The sequence below is a fragment of the Callithrix jacchus genome, chromosome 8 (genome assembly GCF_049354715.1).
Source record: "Callithrix jacchus isolate 240 chromosome 8, calJac240_pri, whole genome shotgun sequence".
NCBI classification, from domain to species: domain Eukaryota; kingdom Metazoa; phylum Chordata; class Mammalia; order Primates; family Cebidae; genus Callithrix; species Callithrix jacchus.
Window position 1 is genome coordinate 39795827 of NC_133509.1, and position 25179 is coordinate 39821005.

Below are 25179 nucleotides of genomic sequence, written 5' to 3' on the forward strand. Positions count from 1 at the left end.
TGAAGGACAGTGGTGAAGGAGAATCCTTCCAGTGGGCAGAAATCCAAGGTTGTCTATGTCTGGAGTGAGAGATGGCCACAGTACACACCTACATTGATTCATGGACAGTCGCTGATGATTTGACTGGATGGTCAGGCTGGATGGTCAGGGGCTTAAAAAGAACAGGACTGGAAGACTAGTGACAAGAAAATCTTGGAAAGAGATATGTGGCTGAACCCCTCGGAATGGGCACGGACTGAAGACACTTGCGTCTCACGTGAATGCCCACTGAAGGGCATCCACTGCAGAGGAGACTCAGAATCAGATGGACAGAATTACATGCTCTGTGGCTGTCAGCCAGCCTCTCTATGTAGCTGCTGTGGTGTCTGCTCAATGTGCCCATAAACTGAGAGCTCCTGGCAGCAAGAACAGAGGATATGTGTGGGTCCAATAACATGAATTCTCCCTCCAAAGGCTAAGCTGGCTGGTGCATCTGCTGCTTGCCTAATCTGCCAAAGCAAATGTTTCCTTACAGTGAACCACACAAATTTTGTTAGAATATAAATTTCTGTACATCAAATTCCCATTTGAACTGGTTTTGACATCTTGCTGGTTCCCTCAATCAGCGAGTTAAATAAAAGCTTGGATACATGTTCATGTTTTATTTGCAAGAGAGTCATGGTTTTAACTTTTTGTAGATCAGCAGCAAGAACATTTTTTCTTAGAGTAGCTTTGGGGTAAATGGTAAATCCTCTGGCACTGCCATTGGTAACTCAATAATTATTAATAGAAATAAACAACAAATGAATAAATTAACCTTAATACAGAATTTTCCAGTCCACACGAGGAGTTTGCAAGACGACTTGGTGAAAATTCTGTTTCTGCAACTTGGAAGCTGTGCAGTTATGGGCAAGTTATTCAACTCTCCTAACCTCAATTTCCCCATCTAAAAAATTGAGATAATGAAATGCCTGCATCATGGGGCTGTCACAAGGGCTGCATGAATTGGTATATGCCAAGTGCACAGTACAGTACCTGGCACATGGTAAAAGGTTGTCATTCCAGAGAAACTTTTATTTTTGTGAACCAACAAGGGTGACTATGCTCACTTGCCCCATTCTCAGCCAAACCCAAAATGTGACCAAAAGTATTGGTCTTACCTATGTGGTCTGTTTTATTGAGAATAGCAAGTGACTGCCTATTATTTTCCACATATGTTTTAAGTAACAGCTTTGAGGTGTAATTCATATATCATAAAATTCACCCTCTTACAATCCACTGGTTTTTAGTATAGTCACAGAATTGTGCCATCACCACCACTAATTCCATTACCCCCAAAGAAACTCAGTGCCCACTAAAGGCCACTCCTCACCCTAGCCCTAAGTGACCACTGATCTGCTTTTTGTCTTATGAGTTTGCTTATTAGGACATTTCATACACATGGAACCCTACAACACGTGGTCCTTTGTCTCTGGTCTCTTTCCCCATCACAGTATTTTCCCGGTTCATCCGTGTGGTAGCGTGCGTCAGCACTTTCATTTTCTTCCATTGTGTGGATACATATTTTGTTCATCAGTTCATCCACTGTTGAACAGTTGGGTTGTTTCCACTTTGGGCTATTATGAATAATGCTATGAACATTTGTATTCAAATTTCTGCGTGGACATATGTTTCCATTTCTCTTGGGTATAAATTCAGTGGGAGGCTGCCGATTACAGTGGAAAACACATAGGTTGGAAACAGTGACCTCTGCTTCATGGTTCCTGGTTTCCGACAAAGTTAATCTTTCACCATTGGCGTGCTGGTTAGATAACCCGACGTTCAAAGACAGGCATTTCCTGTTGCCACAGTCTTTACATACCATAATTGGATTAGCTGTTTATGTGGGTTAAATTAACGACGAAATCATTCCTGATCCCATCTCCTTATTAGAGGGTCTGCGTCTTTTTTTCTGGTTCTATTATTAAAAATAATTATTTTTGAGACATAATTGTACATATTTATGGTATACAGTGTGATATTTTGAAACATGTATACAATGTGTAATGATCAAGGTAATTAGCATATTAATCCCTTAAACATTTATCATTTCTTTGTGTTGGGAATGTGAAAGTCGTTAGAATTCAAATGGAGTCACAAGTGTTTTAAAAAAAAACTGTAACAAATAGAGCTGGGGAGTCCATGAAGAGGGGATTCTCATGCTTGTATGCCTAATACCAAAAACGATCACGGAAGATCCTGCAAAAATTACAACGTTGCCCACAGGCTGCTGCAACCTCACACAAAAATTACTTCTGCAAGGACATTTGCCTAGCAACTGCCTGTCCAACCTCGGACTGCTGTGACCTTTATTACTGATATTCATAGCCAAGGATAATTATTTCAAAACCTCATTTTTTCCTTTAAAAACCTTTGTCTTTCTTTACCTCCTAGAATACGCACACAGTTTACTATGGCGCGCATGTTCCCGTTGCAATGCCCTACTTTTGATTAAGTATCTTTTTCTTTTGGAGAGCCTGCCTTTGTTATTTAGGTTGACAGGAACATCCAAAATTCTCTCTTCTAGCTACTTGAAAATACACAATAAAGCACTGTTAGTGACAGTCACCCTACAGAGCTGCCAAACACTAGACAACTATGTTACTGCAAATGTGATTCCATTAACCAACTCCTCCCATCCCCTGCTGCATCCTTTTTCTAATGACATGAACATATCCAATCATTTTATTTCTTTCACTGGGATTGGCCCTGTGGCAGCCCACCGGCGGCCAGAGTCCCCCTGTGGAGACTGAACAATCCTGAAGGCCAGTCTGGCTCCAGCCAAGCCCTGTCTAGAAGCAGGAGTCTGTGGCATGCCCTGAAGAATGACCCAGTTCTCCCTGGTCATGGATGAGAGGCCGTGTGGTTTAGCATCGCATTCTCACAAAGGATCCACAGAAACCAGATTCACCTGCAGCCTCCCCAGTGGGCCTTTGCCTTGTATTTCCTGGCCCACCTCAGGCCCACCTGGTCCAGATCTAAGGGTGAGGTCCTAAAGAAGCAGGGCCTGAACCTGCTGTGCTGGGAAGCTGCTTCTCAGCAGGCAACTTTGGGAAATGAATATCTACAAATCCCCAGTCAGCTCTCCCAGGCTTGGGAGTGGCCCCGGCCCCAGTCAGTCTGCCCCAGTCAGTCTTCTACCCCACCTGCTGTGCTTTCCCCAGGCTCCCAGGCATCCTCTTTTGAAAGGATTTTTGGAGGGTCATGGGCCTCAGCTGGTCTCTAGCCCTCCTGACTGCCTCTCTGGGACTTCCTCCACCGACCTGCGCTGCCCCAAAGCCTCTTCCAAAGGCCTTCCCTACGGTGGCTCTCCTCAATCATCCTGTCACCTCTTTCTTTCCCAAGCTCCTCCAAGGCCCTTAATGGCCTCTGGGAGGTCTCACACAGAGGGGCTGGAAAAGGGATCATAAGCCCAGATCAGCTGTTCTCAAAGCATGATCCAGAGCCCCAAGGGTCCCTGAGACCATCTCGGGGAGGTCCTCAAGGCCAAAACTATTTTCATAATAATAATGACTTTTTTTTTTATAGGTGGCTTTTTAATTTTCATTCTCTCAGGAGTTTTCAGAGACTACGGCGTGGATGAAAGCACCACCTTGATGGCTAATGGAATGTGTGCATCTGTATTCTTGTGTTTTACAACTTTTCTCAGTCTCAATCTCTAATACAAGAAATCTGGATAGATACAATCCACAATGAACACAAGTTATTTGGGGTCCTCAACAACTTTTAAGAGTGTAGGCCAGGTGCGGTGGTCCATGTCTGTAATCCCAGCACTTTGGGAGGCTGAGATGGGCGGATTACCTGAGATTGGGAGTTCGAGACCAGCCTGACCAACACAGAAAAACCCCATCTCTACTAAAAATACAAAATTAGCCAGAGATGGTGGTGCATGCCTGTAATCCTAGCTACATGGGAGGCTGAGGCAGGAGAATCACATGAACCTGGGAGGCAGAGGTTGCAGTGAGCTGAGATTGTGCCATTGCACTCCAGCCTGGGCAATAAGAGCGAAACACCATCTCAAAAAAAATAAACAAAATAAAGTGTAGAGGGATCCTAAGATCAAAAAGCTTGAGAACCACAATTAGATGAAGCTCCAATTGATGAGAACTACTAACTTGCTATATGAGTGGGGGCTGGTTATGGAGGGGGAGGAGATGGGGAGAAAAGAAAGCATTGGGGGAAGGGGAATGGGGAGGGAGAAGGAGGGAGGGAGAAAGGGCAGAAGAGGAGGGAAGGAGACCAGGAAAGAGGTGAAAAACGGAGAGAGAGGAAGAGGACATGAGGAAGGGAGGAAGATGGAGAGGGGTTATAAAAAGGAGTCCAGATTAATGAGACTCATTCATCTGGGAGAATGAGCAGCAGAGAGGAAAGAGGATACGGGAGAGAGGGAGGAGGAGATGGGAGGGAGGGAGGAGGAGATGGGAGGGAGGGAGGAGGAGATGGGAGGGAGGGAGGGAGGAGATGGGAGGGAGAGAGGAGGAGAGGGGAGGGAGGGAGGAGGAGAGGGGAGGGAGGGAGGAGGAGATGGGAGGGAGGGAGGAGGAGATGGGAGGGAGGGAGGGAGGAGATGGGAGGGAGGGAGGAGGAGATGGGAGAGAGGGAGGAGGAGATGGGAGGGAGGGAGAAGAAAGGAGAGAGGAGGGGAAGGGAAGAGAAAGAGGGAGGATAGATGGAGGGAGAAGGGAGGGGGGCAAACAGGAAGGGGACTGAGGAGGACACAGGGAGGAAGCCAGGAACTAACCCTTCCTAAAGATGTGCCAAGGGCTGAGGCAGGCACTTTACATATTTTAGTGCCCTCCCATGTTACAGATGGGGAAACTGAGGCTGAGAGAAACTCAGATATTATATATTCCCTGAAAGTGACAGAGCTGGGCGTGAACCAAGGTCAGACCTCCTCCTCTGTCACCATGGAGCCCTGCTGACTCACAGAGGAGTCCCAGTATCGGTGGTGCCACCTTTCAGCCAGCTGGCCTGGCAACCACAAGAGCCTGGGACACAAAGGCCCTTACAACCCTGTGTTGCTTTAAACCACTTATAATCTACAGAAGGGTGTGGAGGAGACAGAAGGGCAGGAAGAGGGCAGTGGTTCCAGGGTGCCCCACCTCTGACTCACCAGTGGGGGGACATCTGACTCACTGGTGGGGGGACAGGGACGGCTGCCAGGGCCCCACTGGTGAGAGGCTGACTGTGCATTCTAAAGACCCTGGACTTGGCTTCCCGTCACAGGTATTTCCCATAAATACCCATCGCCCACACCTCTTTTCTGCCAGAACCTTCTTTTTTCTGGCCAGGGAGGGGGCTGCCCAAGGCTCTACACCTCTAGGGCCCATCTGTTTGGCTCCTTCACCACAATTGGTTTGGTAGGTTTATCCCCGAGTCCTCTGGAAAAAAGAAAAGCTGATTATAAAAATGCACTCGCATTATATTCAATCTAAGAATACAATCTATTCCGCAGAGCATACCCCGAGTCTCCACATGCTGCCACAGAGTCCAAATCAAGCATCTCATCAGCAAATCCCGTGCCCACTGCGAGAGCACACACTCACAGCGAGGGGACTTCCTGCCCATGGGAGAAGTGGAACCATTCTCTGGAATACTTTCCCTGGGCCCTTAAAGTGGCTTTTTGGATTGGAAAGTCAGTAGTCTACTTTGCACATATCTTCAAGGTGCTCTCCACCCTTGCAAACACAGAACCTGGAATGGTGCTTCCCCTGGGCCACCTTTCCTTCCTTTCCCGTGCCTTCCTTCACTCCTAGGAGCTGGAAGGCACAGTGCAAAGACAAAGAAGAAAGAAAGGCTGTGGGACAAAGAGCTGGGGATGCCACCACAAGGAGGCCAGCTGCACCAGGGACCACTCTGGGACATTCTGGAGCTGAGCTTGGGAATCCCATGGTGTCCCTGACCCCTTCAGCAGCCAGCAGGAGCTGGCCAGACACTGGGCCCATTTCCTGAGCCCCTACCCAGACTGGAATCTACTGGGAATAAAAATTGGTCTCTCTGGGCTCACTGGAGGCAGGCAGAGGCCTTTTATTTTTCTCTCTCTACCCCAGACCCTGTTGTACAGTAAAACTACCAGTAAGTGCTCTGCAAATCATCAAACATAATTATCATGTTTATTTGAAGTGAGGTGATGGTAAAGCTGGCCTGGCTGATTTTGGACCAAGTGGCCCATCACGATACCTGAACAAGCAGTTGTGAGGGTGGGCCTGGCACACCCCTGGATGTTCACAGGAGCCCAGCCTGGAGCTGGGCCTGCAAAGCCAGAACTACCACGAGGAGAAGGGCTAGGCTGGAGCAGGACCAGGAGAGGAGACATGACAATCCAAGGGACAGGGAACACACAGCCTTCAGGCGCAGCCAGAACCCGCCAGCAGACCCCAGGCCACCCACGAGGCAGGCCTCACCCTAGAATGACATCTGGTGTCTGAGGTGACCTTTTATTTCCCTAAATAATAATGCATGCTATCTTTTTAAATAAGAAGTTTTCTAAAGCAAAGAATAAGCATCTACATTATACAAAAAAAAAGGAAAAGAAGGGATCCTATAACAAAAAGCAGTTCCTTCTTCCAGAGGGAATTCTGAATCTCAAATAAAGAGAAGATCTTGTGGCCGGGTGTGGTGGCTCACACCTGTAATCCCAGCATTTTGGGAGACTGAGGTGGGCAGATCACAAGGTCAGAAAATCAAGATCATCCTGGCTAATACCGTGAAACTCTGCCTCTACTAAAAATACAAAAATTAGCTGGGCATGGTGGTGCTGCCTGTGGTCCCAGCTACTCGGGTGACTGAGGCAGGAGAATCGCTTGCACCCTGGAGGCGGAGGTTGTGGTGAGCTGAGATTGTACTTCTGCACTCCAGCCTGGGCGACAGAGTGAGACTTTGTCTCAAAAAAAAAAAAGGGAGAAGATCTTTTAATATTGTTTTTCTTTCTATATAAGAGGAACAGACATTATTCAAGACTATCAGTCAATCTGCATATGTTCTTATAAATGCAATGCAATACATATGAATATAATTATTATGGACAAGCTCCACTTTAACTGAAACGTTTCCGCTAATTCTACTGTTATGTTTTTAAATAAGTTTCCTATCTTGTGTACCCATTCAGAAAAGTTTTGCTTGCTCTCAGAAGCATTTGTTTACAGACAGCACTGGCTTTTCCTTCGATTCAGAGAAAATGCCCTGTCCAAGTGACACAGTGACATATTATCACATCATCCATGAATCAAACAACCTGTCCATTTTAGGCATTTCTCTGCATCATTTATAGCAGTTCACCATAGGCAAACATGTTTTATCTGAAAAAAGACAATAGAACAGGAGGCTGAAAAAGATACTTTTACAACAAAAACACATTCCAAAAAAAAGTGATTTTTGTCTAATTAATTACATTTGGAATTGGAATTTGCTTCTATCACACACCAGTTACCAGTCCTCAGTCCATAAAACCAGCACTTCCAGAGGAAAGTTCCAGGTATCACAGTGCACATCAAGAAATCCCAGACTTTAAAGCACTCTGAAAATGAATTGATTCAAAGAAATAATATAGAATATGTTAACTGCTGAATTCTACTGGTGACAGAATGAGTTGAGGCTAGAATAATTTAGAATAACCTTAAAAACAGATAAAACCAGATACATTTAAAAAAGTGTTCCAAAAGAAAAATACTGTACTTGAAGGTATTCTCGTAGTGCTGAAGGCTCACACTAGTGTATTTCCAGAAGCGACAGTTTTAATAGTCATATTGGAGATGCTTGGTGACCTCTGAGCCATGGGTTGCTCCCCTAAGCTAAACTGCAGTAAACCCTAAGCTCCTCTAGAAGTAATATCTATTTACATGTGAAGATTTCAAATTCTCAGGTATACATGAGTGCATTTATGATTATGCCCAGACCTGTGAAGACACAAACAGATAGATTTAGACCTTTAGGTAACAACTTATAAAACTTGAGCTTAAAGAGATAAAGTTAGTCTATTTACACACACACACACACACACACACACACACACACACACACACACACTCCATCCAAAATAGTTTGCTCATGTGCCTTAGAAGGATAACACTGTACTCCTAGCTACTGAAAAGTGCTTCTTTGGACCTGCTTCCCTCCTCCCTTGGTTAATCAACTATGGGGCCTCTGCAGCCTCCTTACTAGGGCCTGGCTACTTTCCCAGATGCCATTTGAACCCATACAGCTCACTGTGTATATTAATATGACTTACTCATTTAGGACACTCTTACCCAGGAAGATGAACTCACAGGTTAACTTTTTTATTTGTTTCAGGAATTTTGCAAAAATTCTTTTCTCTATTTATCCTAACACTAGAGTACTCAACTTACCTTCTTTAGAAAATACACCCACGTCTCAGGACAATACAGAGCATCAAATGACTATTTAGTTTTGAAGAGTCTGTTTGAAACTCTCCCCAACCCTGTGTCCAGCAATCCTAAAACTATTATGCCACACATTTGTCCAATCCTAATTAAGTGCCCCCCAACAAAGACCTGCCTAAACCAGACCAAAAAAACCTCATGCATGCCTTTGCCCTCCCCTTCTGAGATGCCACCACACCTCTACCAGTTCTTGATGTTCCACACTGAGGCAAGCAATAAACTTAGCTTTGCTCTATAAATGGGCTTTTTAAAAATTTTTTTAAAGACACAGTCTTGGCCGGCCACAGTGGCTCATGCCTGTAATCTCAGCACTTTGGGAGGCCGAGGCAGGTGGATCACGAGGTCAAGAGATCGAGACCGTCCTGGTCAACATGGTGAAACCCCGTCTCTACTAAAAATACAAAAAATTAGCTGGGCATGGTGGCGTGTGCCTGTAATCCCAGCTACTCAGGAGGCTGAGGCAGGAGAATTGCCTGAACTCAGGAGGCGGAGGATGCGGTGAGCCGAGATCGCTCCATTGCACTCCAGCCTGGGTAACAAGAGCAAAACTCTGTCTCAAAAAAAAAAAAAAAAAGACAGTCTTGCTCTGCTGCCCAGGCTGGAGTGCAGTGGAATGATCTCGGCTCACTGCAACCTCTGCCTTCTGGGTTCAAGTGATTCTCCTGCCTCAGCCTCCCAAGTAGCTGGGACTAGAGGTGCATGCTACCATGTCTGGCTAATTTTTGTATTTTTAGTAGAGACAGGGTTTCATCATGTTGCCCAGCCTGGTCTTGAACTCCTGAGCTCAAGTGATCTGCCCAACTTGGCCTCCCAAAGTGCTACAATTACAGGTACGAGCCACCATGCCCGGCCTAAACAGGCAATTTGGGTAGTAGTTTAGGAGAGCCAACACTCCTCTAGGTTATGAAGCTCTCTTTGAGAATTTAATGAAAGCCATGAGGGCAAAATGCATATGCCCCAAATTGGGCATGTAATTTCAGGGGCTTCACTTCCAAGATTAAGCTATAGAAAAATTAAAAATAAAAAAGTAGCAATTTCAGGGGCTTCACAGCCTGCTGGATCTGTGACCCTTGTCATCACAAGGTCAATAATCATAATCAGAACCCTAACTATAGGAGAAGAGACTTGTTATCTGTGGTTTGCCAAAGACTAGAATCACAACAATCAGACTTTTAGAATCAAAAGGAAGATTCTGGATTGTCAAGCCTAACTATTCCCTCAACTAAAGGCTGATACACAGTTGTCCAGTCTGTGCTGGAATACCTGCATTGATGGAGCACTCACTACCTCTCCACGCAACTCATGCCTTCTGTGACTGTGGGTAGAGTGAAAATGGGAGTTTGGCATAGCTGACCAGGCCCATCTGAGCTTATTCTGATAGCCTTCCCTCTGCTTCAGAAGGCCCATCACTGCTCCCCTGCCCCCCGCCACACACACAAACACACAGGAAAACAGAAAACCATCTCTTACTCTGAGGGTATGATCCCATGATCCTGAGCAGAAAGCAGTCCCATCGGGGGAAACTCGTAGAGTGCTAACACGGTTTTCATGTCCAAACAGGATGGAGACCCGGGACCCCTTAAGAACGTCCCAGACGTTGATAGTGTAATCATTGTATCCAGCAAACAGCAGGCGACCTTGAAGCAGGGTGAGATGATAGCTGTTAAGGCAGTTCCTTGCTTCCTGTTTCTCATTTCATGACTCACTCCCTCACTCATTCAGTAAGCAGTGATTTAGGCCCACTGAGTCCTAAGCACTGTGCTTTGCCTTGAGGACTGAAAGGGGAGAAAGCACAGTCACTACCCGCAGTAGAGGATGCAGGGCTGAGAGGAACAGATCACTGCAGCATCCCATGGTAACAGCCATAATGCAGTTGCTTTACACACGTTGAGTGCTATGGGATCAGAGAGGAAGGAGGGTCAAGGAGGGCACTGCAGACACAAGTAAATTATTTGTAGTCATTTGGTAGTTAATAACTTGTAAAACTTACTTAGAGAGAAAATTAAAGTGACATTTGAGTTGGCTCTTGAGGGTTGCATAGGAGTCTGTCATGCAAGAGAAGGCAGGGAAGAGAAGTTCCAGGCAGGAGAAGGAACATCATGTGCAGTTAGTACAGGATATGTCTGGAAAAATGGTGTGGTCCAGGTAGCCAGCCTGTTAGCTCTACCTTAACTTTCTATTTTTCTTTCTTTTTTTGACATGATACTTCTGGAGCTATGCTTTAACTTTCACTGGCAACTTCCCACAAAGGAGCCATGAGCTTCAGGATGCTGAGAAGGGACTCTTTTTTTTTCTTTGAGTCAGAGTCTCACTCTGTCATCCAGGTTGCAGTGCAGGTGGCATGATCTCAGCTCACTGCAACCTCCATTTCCCAGGTTTTAGCGATTCTCCTGCCTCAGCCTCCCGAGTAGCTGGGATTACAGGTGTGTACCACCACACCCAGCTAATTTTTGTATTTTTAGTACAGACAAGGTTTCACCATGTTGGCCAGACTGGTTTCAAACTCCTGACCTCAAGTGATTGCCTGCCTTGGCCTCCCAAAATGCAGGGATTACAGACACGAGCAGTGTCTGGCCCTAGAAGGGACTCCTGCTTCATTTCCCCTTAGAGAAACATTCCCTTTGGGGCCTGAAAAGAAGCAAAGGCTGGAGGGAAAATGCCTGAGCGCTGCAGATGCGAATTTCTGACACTTCATTGTCTTCAAGGACAGCATTAAGTGGGTGTACAGCCTTCTTTTCCCCTGGAGGGAATGGAGCTAGGGGAAGCTGCCTGGGGCAGGGCAAAGTGGGAAGTCAGGAGCTCAGAGAAGAAAACCTGGTGCAAATGTGGAGGAGGTCCACAGGAAGTTCAGTTGACCAAAAGCCTGATGGAATGCTAGTTTCATTCTGGTCCCGTCTTATAGTCCTGGGAAAAGTTTGTGAAATAAAATCTTACCACTGAGAGAGAAGTCCACGCTGGATGCTCCAAATATGATACTCTCTTTGGAATAGATGGCAACCTCCCTGTCTGCCCGCAGGTCATAGAGGCGACACTGGGGTGAAAATAAAGAAGCACTTACTTCTGGCTCCAGTTTGGTGACACGATGATCACAGAGCTACAGGTAGGTGCCAGTGACTTGTGCCATTTAAAGGATGAAGGAAAAACTTCTTAGTTTTCCCTACGGTTATTTCCTCCTTTAGTCCTGGTTCCGATTAATTTCTATGAGTCAGTAAAGAGGCCCGATTCCTAGTAATCTCTATGAGTCAGTAAAGAGTCAGCAGAGAAACAGCAAATACAGCAAATTTCTTCAGGTATAAAAACAATATGAGACCCCACTTTTTTTTTCTGATTAAGAACCCATGTTCGTTATAGAAGATTTGAAAATATTCAGAAATGTATACAGAAGGAAATGAAGGCCACCCTAAATCCTAGAGGTATTTACTGATTCTGAACTGTTTCCTTCAGTCTTATTTCTATTTTACATGTGTATCCGAATGGGTTGGATGTTTCATTTTTGCTTCTATCAACATTAGGTTATACATACTTTCTCATAACATTAAAAGGAAACTTCAAAAAAGATGATTGACATGGTTACTGAATATATCAGAATCTATTCAGCCTAACCCTGTTTCTGTTGTGTCTAATTTTTCTCTTTCATAAATAATATTATAATAACTATTCTTCTCTAAAAATCTTTACATGTGTTTCTGGTATTTTCTGTTAGATATAGTGAACCCCAAGTTTTTCTTCAAAGAATCAGCATATCAGTATGTTCAGTTCTCTTATTCTTTAATTCTTCATTTTAAAGTTTATTTTCCTTGTAGTTTCAATAAACAATATTTTCCACCAGTTCTAATCAGTAGTTCACATTTGTTCCCCCAGTCCCCTGCCCCATCCAGACTCATCTCAGTCACCTGCTCTGGCCACCTGCTCTGGTCACCTGCTTTGACCCCTAGTTACCTGTCCTGACCTGCCCGTAACTGTCCTTCCTGCCAAACCACCCACCCTGCCACTCCGGCTCATACCCCTGCTCCCTTTAAAACAGCCAGTTGGAATTAGACTAGACTGTGCGGTCTAACCCTAGCCAACAGGGTTACACAGCAGTAAGGGTGACCACTGTCAGGTGTAAGTACCCCTTCCCTCCACTGTCCAACAGGGTTACACAGCAGTAAGGGTGACCACTGTCAGGCATAAGTACCCCTTCCCTCCATTGTCCAACAGGGTTACACAGCAGTAAGGGTGACCACTGTCAGGCATAAGTACCCCTTCCCTCCATTGTCCAACAGGGTTACACAGCAGTAAGGGTGACCACTGTCAGGCATAAGTACCCGTTCCCTCCACTGTCCAGGTGTGTGCTCGCCATTGCTCCATCTGTGAGCTGTACCCTTCTATAGAAGTAATTTTTCTTGCTGAGGACAATTTATATTTGAGTGCTCTTCCTTTGTGGCACCAAAAATTTATATATAACATTTTCTTTAGACTAGGTGAGAAACAGAATCCTTAGAAGAGTTATCAGAAAATAGCATGACCAGATCAGAAGCAGAGATGTTTTGCTTTGTTTTATTTTGAGATGTAATTTCACTCTTGTTACCCTGGCTAGAGTGCAATGGCGCAATCTCGTCTTACTGCAACCTCTGCCTCCCAGGTTCAAACGATTCTCCTGTATCAGCCTCCTAAGTAGCTGGGATTACAGGTGCCCACCACCATGCTCAGCTAATTTTTGAATTTTTAGTGGAGACAAGGTTTCACCTCATTGGCCAGGCTGTTCTTGAACTCCTGATCTCAGGTGATCCACCTGCCTCGGCCTCCCAAAGTGTTGTGATTACAGGAATCAGCTATCTATCATGCCTCACCTATTTTACTTTTTAATTTTTTACCTTTTTTTTGTTTGTTTTTGTTTTTTTGAGATGGAGTCTTGTCTGTTGCCCAGGCTGGAGTGCAGTGGTGCCACCTCTGCTGACTGAAACCTCCACCTCCCAGGTTCAAGCAATTCTCCCACCTCAGCCTCCTGATTAGCTAGGATTACAGGAGCCCGCCACCATGCCCAGCTAATTTTTGTATTTTTGCTGAGACAGGGTTTCACCATGTTGGCCAGTCTGGTCTAGAACTCCTAATCTCAAGTGATCCACCCACCCTGGCTTCCCACAGTGCTGGGATTACAGGTGTGAGCCACCGTGCCCGGCAACATAGAGATGTTTTCAAGCTCTCGTTTCCTATGGCAAATCTGCCCTCCAGGAGGGTGGTGCCAACTATCCTGACCCCAGGCTTGTTCTAGGCTCCTCACCAACCCAACCTCTGGGCAATTCTTTGCTAATTCAAGTGGCAAAATGGGCATCCGATCACTTAAAACATGCATTTCTTTGATTATCAGTGACTTTGAAAACATTTTTGGGTGTTTACTTGCCATTTTGGATTTACTGCTTTGTAAATGACCTGCATTTTACTCTCTTCTTTAATTGGCATGTTCATTTTATTGCCTATGCAACCCCATTCATATCTACAGGATTTTAACTTGACCTGTACTATATATGGCAAGAATTTTTCCAAGATATAGTCCCTTATATTTTGTTATATATTTTTAACATACAGAAGTTTTAAATTTTCATTATGTCAAAACTCTTGATCTATTCCTTTGTAATTCCTTCTATAGCAGCAAATCAGAATGAAAACCATTATATTTCATATTCTGAGGACAATAAGAAAACATTTTTTTTCTTGAAAATAATTTGGCAATCAGTATCAAAAGCCTTAAAACTGGGTCTATTTATGGCTCAGCAACCTATGTCTGAGAATTCTAAGGAAATGATAAGAGAGGTACAAAAAAAAATTATGGAAGTGTTTTTAACAGAAAAAAAAAAACCCTTGAGAAAAGCCAAATGTCCAAAAATTGAAGGCCAATGTCATGTTCATAACATGGAAAACTACCCAACATTAAGAAAATATAATGGAGAAAAATATTTATCGACCTGGGAAAATGTTCACATTCTGTTGCTAAGTGAAAAGGCCAAATTATAAAGCATTTTGTTTGTTAAAAAGAAAAAAAGACAGAAAGGAATTCATCCAAGTGTGATTTTTTCTTGGGTAAGGAGATCAAGATAATTTAATATTCCCCCAAATTTTCTTCAATGAATACTCATTATTTCTGTAACCAGAAAAATAGTTATTTTCTAAAAATAAGTTAGCAGATCTCTCAAATAGGAAAAGCACTCAATAACTTAGAAACATACCGTAGCATCATCTGACCCTGAAGCAAAAGCATCTCCACTGGGGTAGTACCTGCAGAGAGAAAGTATGGGTAGAAAGTAGTTTATCTAGGGTGGTGATTTCTGACCCTCAATGACCATCAGAACCATGCTAGGCCCTTAGAATCAGAATCTTTACTTGTAGGGACTCATTGAACATTTGCAGCAGAAGATGGAATAGGAAGCTCATATGTCAGGTCCACTGGCTTCTAGGTGCCTTCCCTATAAGTGGGGAACAGTGACACTGGCTTTGCACAGTGAGATAATATGTGTTTATATTAGGTACAGAACACAGAGCTGTAAAAGCCTGTAAATAGTTTCCCTCAATCACATACCTAATTCCTAAGCCTTGGCTCAGAGCTCAGGGATAAGTAAGTGGTTATGAGCACAGACACTGAAAATCAGATGCACAAAGCCACATCTGGATGTCTGCACTGACCATTTACTACATGTGATACTTTTGGCAAATGACTTCCTCTTGCCCAGCCTCAGTTTCCTCATCTGAGAATAATAATGCATATATTCTACTGTGAAGATTAAATAAGACAGTTCATGCAAAGAATCTGGCATGGTGCCAAATAAAACACATTCAATAAATGATGATTATTACTGTTTCTGTCATTCTCTTCTCAATGATTAGTGGGAAATACGAGTCCTAAATTACAAGCCAGATGCAGAATGAGAGCCAATGTCTTTAAAGCGCTCCACTCTGCCTCACCCAGCTGTGTTCACCACACCTTCCACTGTTTCTCCCTTCTTCACCTCTGACCCATGAGTCTTGTGTCTTCTACCAGCATCCCTGAGCTGTGACAACCTCACTCATTAACTCAGAGGTAGATAAAATCTCAGATGTTTCACAGTTCTTGACATTTCTCTGTCTCTACCATGTCTTCCTTAGTTCCAGTCACTACCATTTCTTTCTTGAACTCAGACAACCACCTCTAATGGGCTGTCATATTTCCATTCTTGTTCCCTACAATGTATTCTCCATACAGCCAGGGATCCTTTCTGTTTGTTTAGGTTTTTTTTTTTGAGACTGGGTCTCATTCTGATGCCTGGGCTAGAGTGCAGTGGCACCATCTCAGCTCACTGCAGCCTCTATCTCTTGGGTTCAATAAATCCTCCCACCTCAGCCTCCTCAGTAGCTTGGGACTACAGGTGCATGCCACCATGCCCGGCTAATTTTTTGTATTTTTTTGCTAGAGATGGTTTTGCCACATTGCCCAGGCTGGTTTTGAACTCCTGGGCTCAAGCAATCTGCCCACATCAGCTTCCCAATAGAGCGATCTTTTAGAGGTTAAAACATGATCAGGTTAGCCACCCCTACCCCTCCCAACTCAAAACTCTCCAGTGACGACCTGGCCTTTTGTTAGGTCCCCTAACCTTTCATCTCTGTGCTCCTCCCCCAGCTCTTCATGTGCCTGGCTCTTTCATCATCCTGGCCTCAATGTAAATGTTACCTTCTCAGGGAGCCTGTCTTTGACCTCTAAGAAATGACCCATCCCATCTCCCTGTTGTTTTTTTTTTTTTTTCATAGTATTTATCAGTATTTGAAATTGTATATTTGTTTGTGTCTGCTAGTTTGTCTGCTGTAAGAGAGAAGAGACCTGGTTCATCTTGTTCACCAGTATATTGGTGAACAAGATGAACAAGCAGCCAAGAGTCCCAGTTCCTAGAATAGAATCTAGCATACAAATACTCAATAAATACTGAATGGATGGATGAAAAATGCTGATTCAACTTAGGGAGGATATTAATTACTCCTAATGTGATTAAATTCAAATTCTCCATGAATTCTGGAGTACTGTTCAGTTCCACCACAATCAGCCTTTCTTGCTGGGGAGGCCTCCCTCAGCCAAGTAAACTAAGTCTGGAGGTGGTTCCTGGGCTAAGGATTACCCAAGCCAGGTAACGCCGTAGAACAGAGAGGTGGTATGAACACTCTACTCACTGACCGGACACTGTTGATGTCAGATTCATGTGTTTCAAAGGCCTGCACACACTGGCCGGAGCGCATGTCCCACACCATGGCTTTCTTGTCACATCCCTACAAATGCAAAATTACCCAGAGTTATGGCCACTTTCAGGAATGTCTATAGACAAGGTTATATAACAGAGACCATTTATTTCTCATTAGCAAATGGTTGACAACATACTTTTCCGAGACTTTTTACCTGCAGGCTAATTTCCTCAGTCAGCAAACCCTTAGAAGTCTAGAATCATGTCTTGGGATGGGAGTGAGGAGGGGAGGCACTCAGCTTTCTCTTTTAGCTTGTTTTCTTCTTTTGCACATTTCTGAGTGGAGGCAGGCAAACCCTTCTTACCCTCCCCTGGGCATCTCCTTTCCCTTCATTTTCCCTTCTTTTCTCTCTCCTCTTTATACTTGTTTCCCTGAGCCCAGAGGGCAAGGCAGGCAGGTAGTGGTGCATGGTGGGACCTTTCTAGTTGTGACATTAATAAATGGGTTGGCAGTGCCCAAATGAAGCAGCCAAGAGTCCCAGCTTTATCTTGGTGTATGGGGTAGCCCTAAGCAAAGCTGGAGAGCCAGGCACCCCGGGCCATCTGCACCCTCAGCAGCATGCCAGGCTGGGAATCTGCAAACCAGGGGCCCGTCAGGATGCTGCCAGCAGTGCACTGGGTGGCTTAGGAGAGTCACCTCCCAGGGCATCTGCTTCAACACCTGTAAAGTCAATGCTCTCTTCAGGTTGCTAACAAGACCCAGAGGGTCACAGACATGAGCATTTTCACATTACCCTATCAAGGCTCTGGGAGCAGCCTGATAAGGTCCTGCAGAGTGGTCATGTTATCAGCTCAAGTAGTAGAATGAGGATTCTTAATAGTCAAATAGCTTAAATGGTCAAACGGCTTAAATGGTCAAAAAGTGATGGCTTCAAATTGGTGTCCAAGTTGTTGGTTTCAACTTGGAGCAGAGGGAGTGTGTAATAAAGTGCTATCACACATCTGAGAAAGGCCTGCTGTGGGAGTTCAGCACCCTGAGTGTCTTTACTGAAAATGTGGACAAAGAAACTAGAAAAGCTTTCGCATCTTTAGAGGACACTAAATTGGATACACTTTAGTGCTCTAAAAGAGACAATGTGATCTACAGTAATAGCAGTAATTTTCAAAAAACAGTGTAGTTAAGGAGAGATAAATATAGTGATACCAGGCACAGGGATGAAACATCTCCACACGGCCAAATACCCAGGAAGAAAATCAGAGTCGCTGCTCACTACAGCTCACAAAGCCCTGGCCTGGCTCCCGGGATTGATGTGTGGGCAGCCTGGAGCAAAGGTCCCTTATGTGTCCCAGCTGCAAAAGTCACCTGACAGTGTGCGCGTCACTGTCCTGTCTCATCAATCCCTTTGACAGAGGTGAGACAGGACCCGTGGTAAGGTCAGCTGGCCCAGCTCTCTCTCCTTATTCTCAGGCTGTCCACAGAAATACTCGACACTCCCATGTGCATGCGCACACACACGGCAAATTCTTCCATTGACTGCTTGTACCATCCTGGGGAGGGGAGGTGCAAATACTACTGTGCATTATGCCCAACTTATAGAGGATGCCACTTACAGTCAGGCAGCAAAGCTGCAACCCAGGCACCCTGAATCCTAGTCTAGTGCTTCTCTGAGTCTCTGTGGCCCTGTGTGCCAACTCTGAGCTTTCCAAGCCCCTGTTTCCTGCACACTGTAATGGAAGGGAGGACGGTGGTTGGCATGGGCGGAGTGGAAGAGTGCCTCACAAGCCCAAAGCCCTGGTGGCGTCACAGAATTGCCTCAGCTCAGCAGCCATCTGACCTGCTGTGCCCTTGTGCACATCTGTGATGCTCTCAGATACTCACTCTCTGCTATTTGAGGAATGACTTTTTAAAATGTGGCTGATATGCACCTTGAGTTGCAGCACTCATACAGGAGAACATTCCAGATTACTCTAGACTGCTAACATCAGTGGCAGAACGGAAGGAGACCCCCACAGCCCAGCACTGAAGCTGCCCGCCAAGACCCCAATGCGGTCACTCTGTAGGAGCTGGGGGTTTAGTGGGGAGTTGAGGAAAATTCCTGCAGCCCCTTCTAGGGAAGTGCCTAGGCTAATCCATGAATGGACAACGGAGCCCGAGGGAGTTTCCATTGAGTCTTTTACCCCAGACACGAAGGTGTTTCCAGTTTCTGAGGGGGCCAGGTCCAAGCAGAGGACATCAGCCCCATGTCCATGGAAGCTCTGCAGCAGCTGCCCGCTCTCCACGTCCCACAGTGCACATGTGCCATCACCGCTTGCTGTCAGGATCTGCCCACAGAAAAGGACAGGAAGTGTGTGGCTGTGATTATTGCTTTTGCTGGGGGCAGTCAGAGGATTAATGTTCCACAGGGAAAGGGCACACACACACACGCATACACATACACTCACATGCAGACACACCTGCTACATCTGGGTTCATGCACAGAAATCTCTCTCCTGTACCAAGAAGGCAAAAGTGCATTTCCGACACCCTTATAGTCCTTGAGTTATGAGTTTATGTGCCTGTCTCCCTGCAGAGCTGAAATCCTGGCGGTCTCATGGTGGTACCTACAGGGCTCTACACATGCCTGGCTTGTAGAAAGTGTTCCATGAGTCTCTGCTGAACAAAACCTTTGATGTCTCCCACTGCTGTGCAGGCCAGACACTTAAAGTGCTTCTTGGATATTGATGCACACACATCACTGGGCTGCTTGCTAATACAGAGTCTGGGGTGGGGCCTGAGAGTCTACATTTCTCACAGGCTCGCAGGGGATGCGGAGGCTGGTTGCTGGGCCACACTGGGAGCAGCAGGGGTCTATCGAGCATCTTGTTGGATACATTCTCTGTTGCTGCTCTTCCCGAGCACAGTGCTGCCCAAGGCTTCCCAGGGCCATGGATGGGAGGCAGAGGATACTCATGCATGCATAAGTTCAAGAAACATTTGCTGTGTGCTGACAGTGTCTGCCAGGTACTCTACTAATGCATGAAGGTTTGCAGAAAGACTATGTCTCCGTTTCTGTTCTCCCAGAACTCAGTTTAATAGGATTGGCAGTAAGAATGAAACCAACATAATTCGCTATCCCTGTGCTAAACAATTCTGGTACCTGGCCAACTTTCCTGTTACTATGTTAAAACATACTGAGACCAAGTAAAAATAACCTAATTGCTTGCTGCAGGAAATACCTGCTTCTGGGAGAAAACACCATGAATTGGCTGGGCGCGGTGTCTCACACCTGTAATCCCAGCACTTTGGGAGGCTGAGGTGGTTGGATTACCTGAGGTCAGGAGTTTGAGACCAGCCTGGCCAACCTGGTGAAACCCTGCATCTCTATTAAAATTACAAAAATTAGCTGGGCATGTTGGTGGGTGCCTGTAATCCCAGATACTCGGGAGGCTGAGGCAGGAGAATCACTTGAACCTGGGAGGCAGAGGTTGCAGTGAGCCAAGATAGCGCCATTGCACTCTAGCCTGGTGACAGAGCAAGACTCAATCTCAAAATAAAATAAAAAACAAAACAAAATAAAAAAAAGGACTATGAATCGACTCTTGACTAGACAACTTACCAAGATTAACGGCTTCCTCATGCAGACTCACTTTAAGACTGCTTCCTTGCTGGGCTCACCAATCCAAAGCTAAAACACTTGCAAGATTCAGCTTAAAAATCACCAAGCCTGGGCCCTGATATCCTGTAAGTATGCTTCCCTAACTCCTCCATTTTCTGACACTACTAAGATTCTGCCAAGTTGAGGTTCTCCCTTTCTGCGGCAGGTCAGATAAGCTTAGCTTTGCTCGGTTGCAAGTGTTTCTGATGTTTGCTTGGGGAGCTGACATCACCAGTAGACAAGGATCAATTACAATAGCATGAGAAGTGCAGGGATCCAGGTGAGCAAACAGGAGGGTCCCAAACCCAATGTGGTGACATCTGAGTTGGACTTCAAGGAAGAGGGAGAGCTGGCCAGATGAAGGAAGGGAAGGAGAGGGAGGCACTCCAGGGAGCTTGTCAGCACTAAATGAAAGGTGAGCCCGTTCACAGGTGGGGACTCAGCCTGAAGCCAAGAGGGGACTCTGGAAGCTTCTGGGCAGGAGAATGAGAAGAGCAAACGTATATTTTAGGAAACTCTGGCAGAGGCCCAAAGAGCCTCTGGATAGCTTACAAGTACAAAGGCTGGCCACAGAGTACAGGCACACAGGGGTGCCTGGGGAAAGACATGGGGGCAAGGCTGGAGTTCTGCTTTTTGTCACTGCCAGGGTGTGTGAGCCCTGGGCTCTGGCTGATCATACCTTCCTGGGGTTGAGAAAAAGGCAGTGAGGGCTCAAGGTTCGGAGCCCTCATAGGCCCAGGCATCACAGAGTCCTGGAGCCAGCTGGGTACTGACAGTGATGGGGTAGATCTGCAAGGGAGAAGCTCTGAGAGCAGAGCCTCCCTACTCCCCGCTTCTGGCAGCTCCACAGGGCCTGGGTGAGGTGATAAGACTGTGGAGGAAGTGGCTCTTGCAGTGTAAGTGTCCGCAAGAGAGCCCTTTGCAGGTGATTACTGATGGCTGAGAAAAGAAAAGAGGAATCAGGCCTTATGCTGCTAGCACGCAATGCACCCACTGACTATACCACACCTTCAATTTCCAGCTGCTGATGGGCTCTCTCCCCTCTCCCTTTGCCCCCTTTCCCTTTCTCTTCTCCTCTCTCTTATATGTTAGGCCTTGCACTAAAGAATCTCATTTTTTCCCCAGTACTTTGGGAAGCCAAGGTGGGCAGATCACCTGAAGTGAGAAGTTCAAGATGATCCAGGCCAACATGGTGAAACTCATCTCTACCAAAAATACAAAAATTAGCCGGGCCTGGTGGCACACACCTGTAGTCCCAGCTACTTGGGAGGCTGAGGCATGAGAATCGCTTGAACCCAGGAGGCAGAGCTTGCAGTAAGCTGAGATCACACTATTGCACTCCAGCCTGCAACAGAGTGAGACTCGGTCTCAAAAAAAAATGTATTATTTTTTTCTTTTTCTGCAGTGAAGGAACACATTACAAGGAGGGGAATCTGCTCCCACTCTGGCATTGTACCCCACCACCCTGTGGCTGTCCACAGTACCTCCTCCAGCCTTGACTTCCCTTAGGAGGCCTGCATACATGCAACCAATATCCAATCCTGCTGTCTGCCTCCGGAGCCACCCTTTATCCCCTCTGCCTCCCAGGCCATGTCCCCACCAAGGTAGCCAGCTGCAACTTCCCTCTATCTCCCGCTAAACTGCTTGTTGGAAAAGAAAGCAATTTCTAACCTACAGGTTATCCCTTTCATCCCCAACCCTGCCCCGTGGCAACACAGAGCGAGGCTGATGGGTCTCCACAGAGGGGCTTCAGATGCCCACCTGAGCCTGCCTTCATCCAGCCTAAATGCCCTCTGTTGCTTTGGTTCACCTCAGGCCCAAAGACATCTGGTTTTGGCCACTGCAGCCAGCCAGTGGCCACAGCGCCCCCTGCTGAACAGGTCTGCAAGATTCCTGGTTAGGTTCAAATAATAGGTGTAAACAACAGGTGCATAATGGCGATGCTGCAAGTCCCAACATCCCTCCTGTCAGCAACTGAACAATTATCTAGCCACCTGACTTCCCTGCCTCTAACCTCCCCATCCCTCCTAAATGGACATCAGTCCACTAAAGCCAGAGTAAACCATGGAAGGCTTTAATCTGACTCAGACATTCTCCTCCTTCAAACAAACTCAAATTGAACTGACCCCTGCAAGGGCTCCCGCCACCTACAGGGTCCAGCTCAGGCAGTCAGGGAGCCCTGAGACCCGGCCCCACCCACCTCTAGGGCTGCCTGCCTCCCACTGTGCTCCCTCACACTCTGTGGCCGCCTGGAGTGGTAGTGGTCCCTCTTCAGTGAGAGCATCAAGTCTGTGACCAACCCCTCCTGCTCTGAGCTCCCCAGTTCCCCCACTGTCCAACCATTATTGGTTTCCATGAAGGTCCCTGAGGGCCAAGCCTGAGTTTTCGGCAATGTGGTATCTGGCAATGTGGGTGGTGGGTACTGAGAAGGTTTGCTGAGTAAGTCTGAATAAACAAACGATGCGGTGCTTTCACCACTTGCTAAAGAAATCTGTGTTGTTTTCACTGTAGTGTATTCGAAGTAGAGCAAAGATTTAACATGATGAAGCACTTTCTTTTTACATTTGTTAAAACTGGACTGTAACGTGAGATGTATGCAGTGCACAGCTCTGAAGCCCAACAGCTCAGTGAAGCTTTACACAGGTCAGCACTCAGACCAGGACACAGTAACTGCCTTCACCCCAGGGGGTTCCCTACTCCATTCCCACCCTTGCCAAGTCAATCAGAGGAGGATTTTCAATATGGCATGCAGTTTATCTCAACTCTTTCAACAATCACTAGCCCCCAACTTTCTCATGTTATTAAAAATAATAATAGCTAATGAGAAACAACAGGGGCTTCCTCTTAGAGCAAACTACTGGAGCACACCCATCTTGTTCAGAGAGATGCCGACCGAAACCTTCCTCTCCTCTAAGCTCCTCTTTAGTGCTGCTCCGCAGGTTGGCCTATACTGGGGACTGCCTGTTTACCTGCATGTCAGAGTTGGTGAAGCTGCAGGCCGACAGGTAGTTGGTGTGCATAGCAACAGACTTCTTTTTGGCAGCCATGTTTTCATTTTTGTCAAACGTCAAGGGGTACACAGAACACTTATTATCCAAACCACTAGGATGGAAAGAAAGAAGTACCAAAGATTAATGCAGAGTAATCGAACATGTGTCTGCTTTCCCAATCACATAAACTTTTCTACATATTTTCTTTAGCAGTATCATATATTGTAACCTTTCTTCCAACTTTTACTTTGAAGATTTTCGTTCCCTTTTTTTTTTTTTAAATAGAGACAGGGTCTAGCTATGTTGGTCAGGTTGGTTTTGAACTCTTAGCCTCAGGAAATCTTCCCCTGGCTTCCCAAAGTGCTGGGATTACACGTGTGAGCCACTATGCCAGACCAGTTTGAAAATTTTCAAACTTACTGTAAAACTGAAAGAAAAATAGTATACTGAAGACCCAGATCCCTTCTCTTACTTCACAGACTTAACATTTTGTTATATCTGCAGGAGCAAATTCTGAATCATTTGACTGCAAACTGCAGATATGACGTTTTCCTTCTAAACACTTCCATTTGCAAATTTACATCTCCTAAAAATAACATTCTCCTATTTACCACATCCTTATATTTGAGAAAAAAAAACAAAACCTCCATAACATCATCTAATAAGCCAGTCATATTCAATCTTCCCCGACTGTCCTCAGGACCCAGGACCCTCCAAGGCTCACACATTGCATTCCGTTGTTAGGTCTTTTTAAGATTTTTAAATCTCGAACAGACTATACCTACTGTTTGTTGTTCAAGACAGGAAATCTTAGGTGTGCAGCTTATAGAATGTCGTATATGCTGGATCTGTCAGATGGTTTCTTAATGGTTAGATTCAAGTACTGTAGACCACTGTGGCAATAAGAATATCTAGGTGCTATAGTGTACTTCTTTCTTACTGCTTCAATGTCAGAAAGCTTGTCATGTCTCTTTCAAGACTGGTGAAATATTTAGAAGTGCAAAAGGGTAATTTATTTTGATAAATTTGGATAGTGTCTTCCATATTTATTAGCTGGTCTTTTTTTTCTTTTTTTAAAATTAATTAATTTTTTATTGCATTTTAGGTTTTGGGGTACACGTGCAGAACGTGCAAGATAGTTGCATAGGTAAACACATGGCAGTGTGTTTTGCTGCCTTCCTCCTCTTCACCCACATTTGGCATTTCTCCCCAGGCTATCCCTCCCAGCTCCCCCTCCCTGCTGTCCCTCCCCTATTCCCCCCAATAGACCCCAGTGTGTAGTGCTCCCTTCCCTGTGTCCATGTGTACTCATTTTTCCTCACTCGCCTATGAGTGAGAATATGTGGTATTTCATTTTCTGTTCTTGTGTCAGTTTGCTGAGAATGATGTTCTCCAGATTCATCCATGTCCCTACAAACAACACAAACTCATCATTTTTGATTGCTGCATAATATTCCATGGTGTATATGTGCCACATTTTCCCAGTCCAGTCTATCATCAATGGGCATTTGGGTTGGTCCAGGTCTTTGCTATTGTAAGCAGTGCTGCAATGAACATTCGTGTGCATGTGTCCTTATAGTAGAACAATTTACAGTCCTTTGGATATATACCCAGTAAGGGGATTGCTGGGTCAAATGGAATTTCTAGTTCTAAGGCCTTGAGGAATCGCCACACTGTCTTCCACAATGGTTGAACTAATTTACACTCCCACCAACAGTGTAAAAGTGTTCCTATTTCTCCATATCCTCTCCAGCATCTGTTGTCTCCAGATTTTTTAATGATCGCCATTCTAACTGGCGTGAGATGGTATCTCAGTGTGGTTTTGATTTGCATCTCTCTAATAACCAGTGATGATGAGCATTTTTTCATATGCTTGTTGGCCTCATGTATGTCTTCTTTTGTAAAGTGTCTGTTCATATTCTTGCCCATTTTTGAATGGGCTTGTTTATTTTATTCC

The 25179-nt window shown here is 45.5% G+C and overlaps 1 protein-coding gene across 3 annotated transcripts in view; it reads right to left on the reverse strand.

The window, feature by feature from the left end:
* Positions 1 to 621: 621 nt before the first annotated feature.
* GNB5 (G protein subunit beta 5) overlaps positions 622 to 25179 on the reverse strand; it is an 84453-nt gene continuing 59895 nt past the window's right edge. For all 3 annotated transcript variants that reach the window (XM_078334251.1, XM_035259672.3, XM_002753494.6), the window contains 7 exons: positions 23202 to 23334; positions 18776 to 18919; positions 16594 to 16685; positions 14624 to 14672; positions 11352 to 11448; positions 9888 to 10054; positions 622 to 7913 (listed from right to left, as the gene is read on the reverse strand). In XM_078334251.1, coding sequence (XP_078190377.1) covers positions 7902 to 7913; positions 9888 to 10054; positions 11352 to 11448; positions 14624 to 14672; positions 16594 to 16685; positions 18776 to 18919; positions 23202 to 23334 — 694 coding nt within the window. In that variant the 3' untranslated portion in view covers positions 622 to 7901. The remainder of the gene's footprint in view (positions 7914 to 9887; positions 10055 to 11351; positions 11449 to 14623; positions 14673 to 16593; positions 16686 to 18775; positions 18920 to 23201; positions 23335 to 25179) is intronic.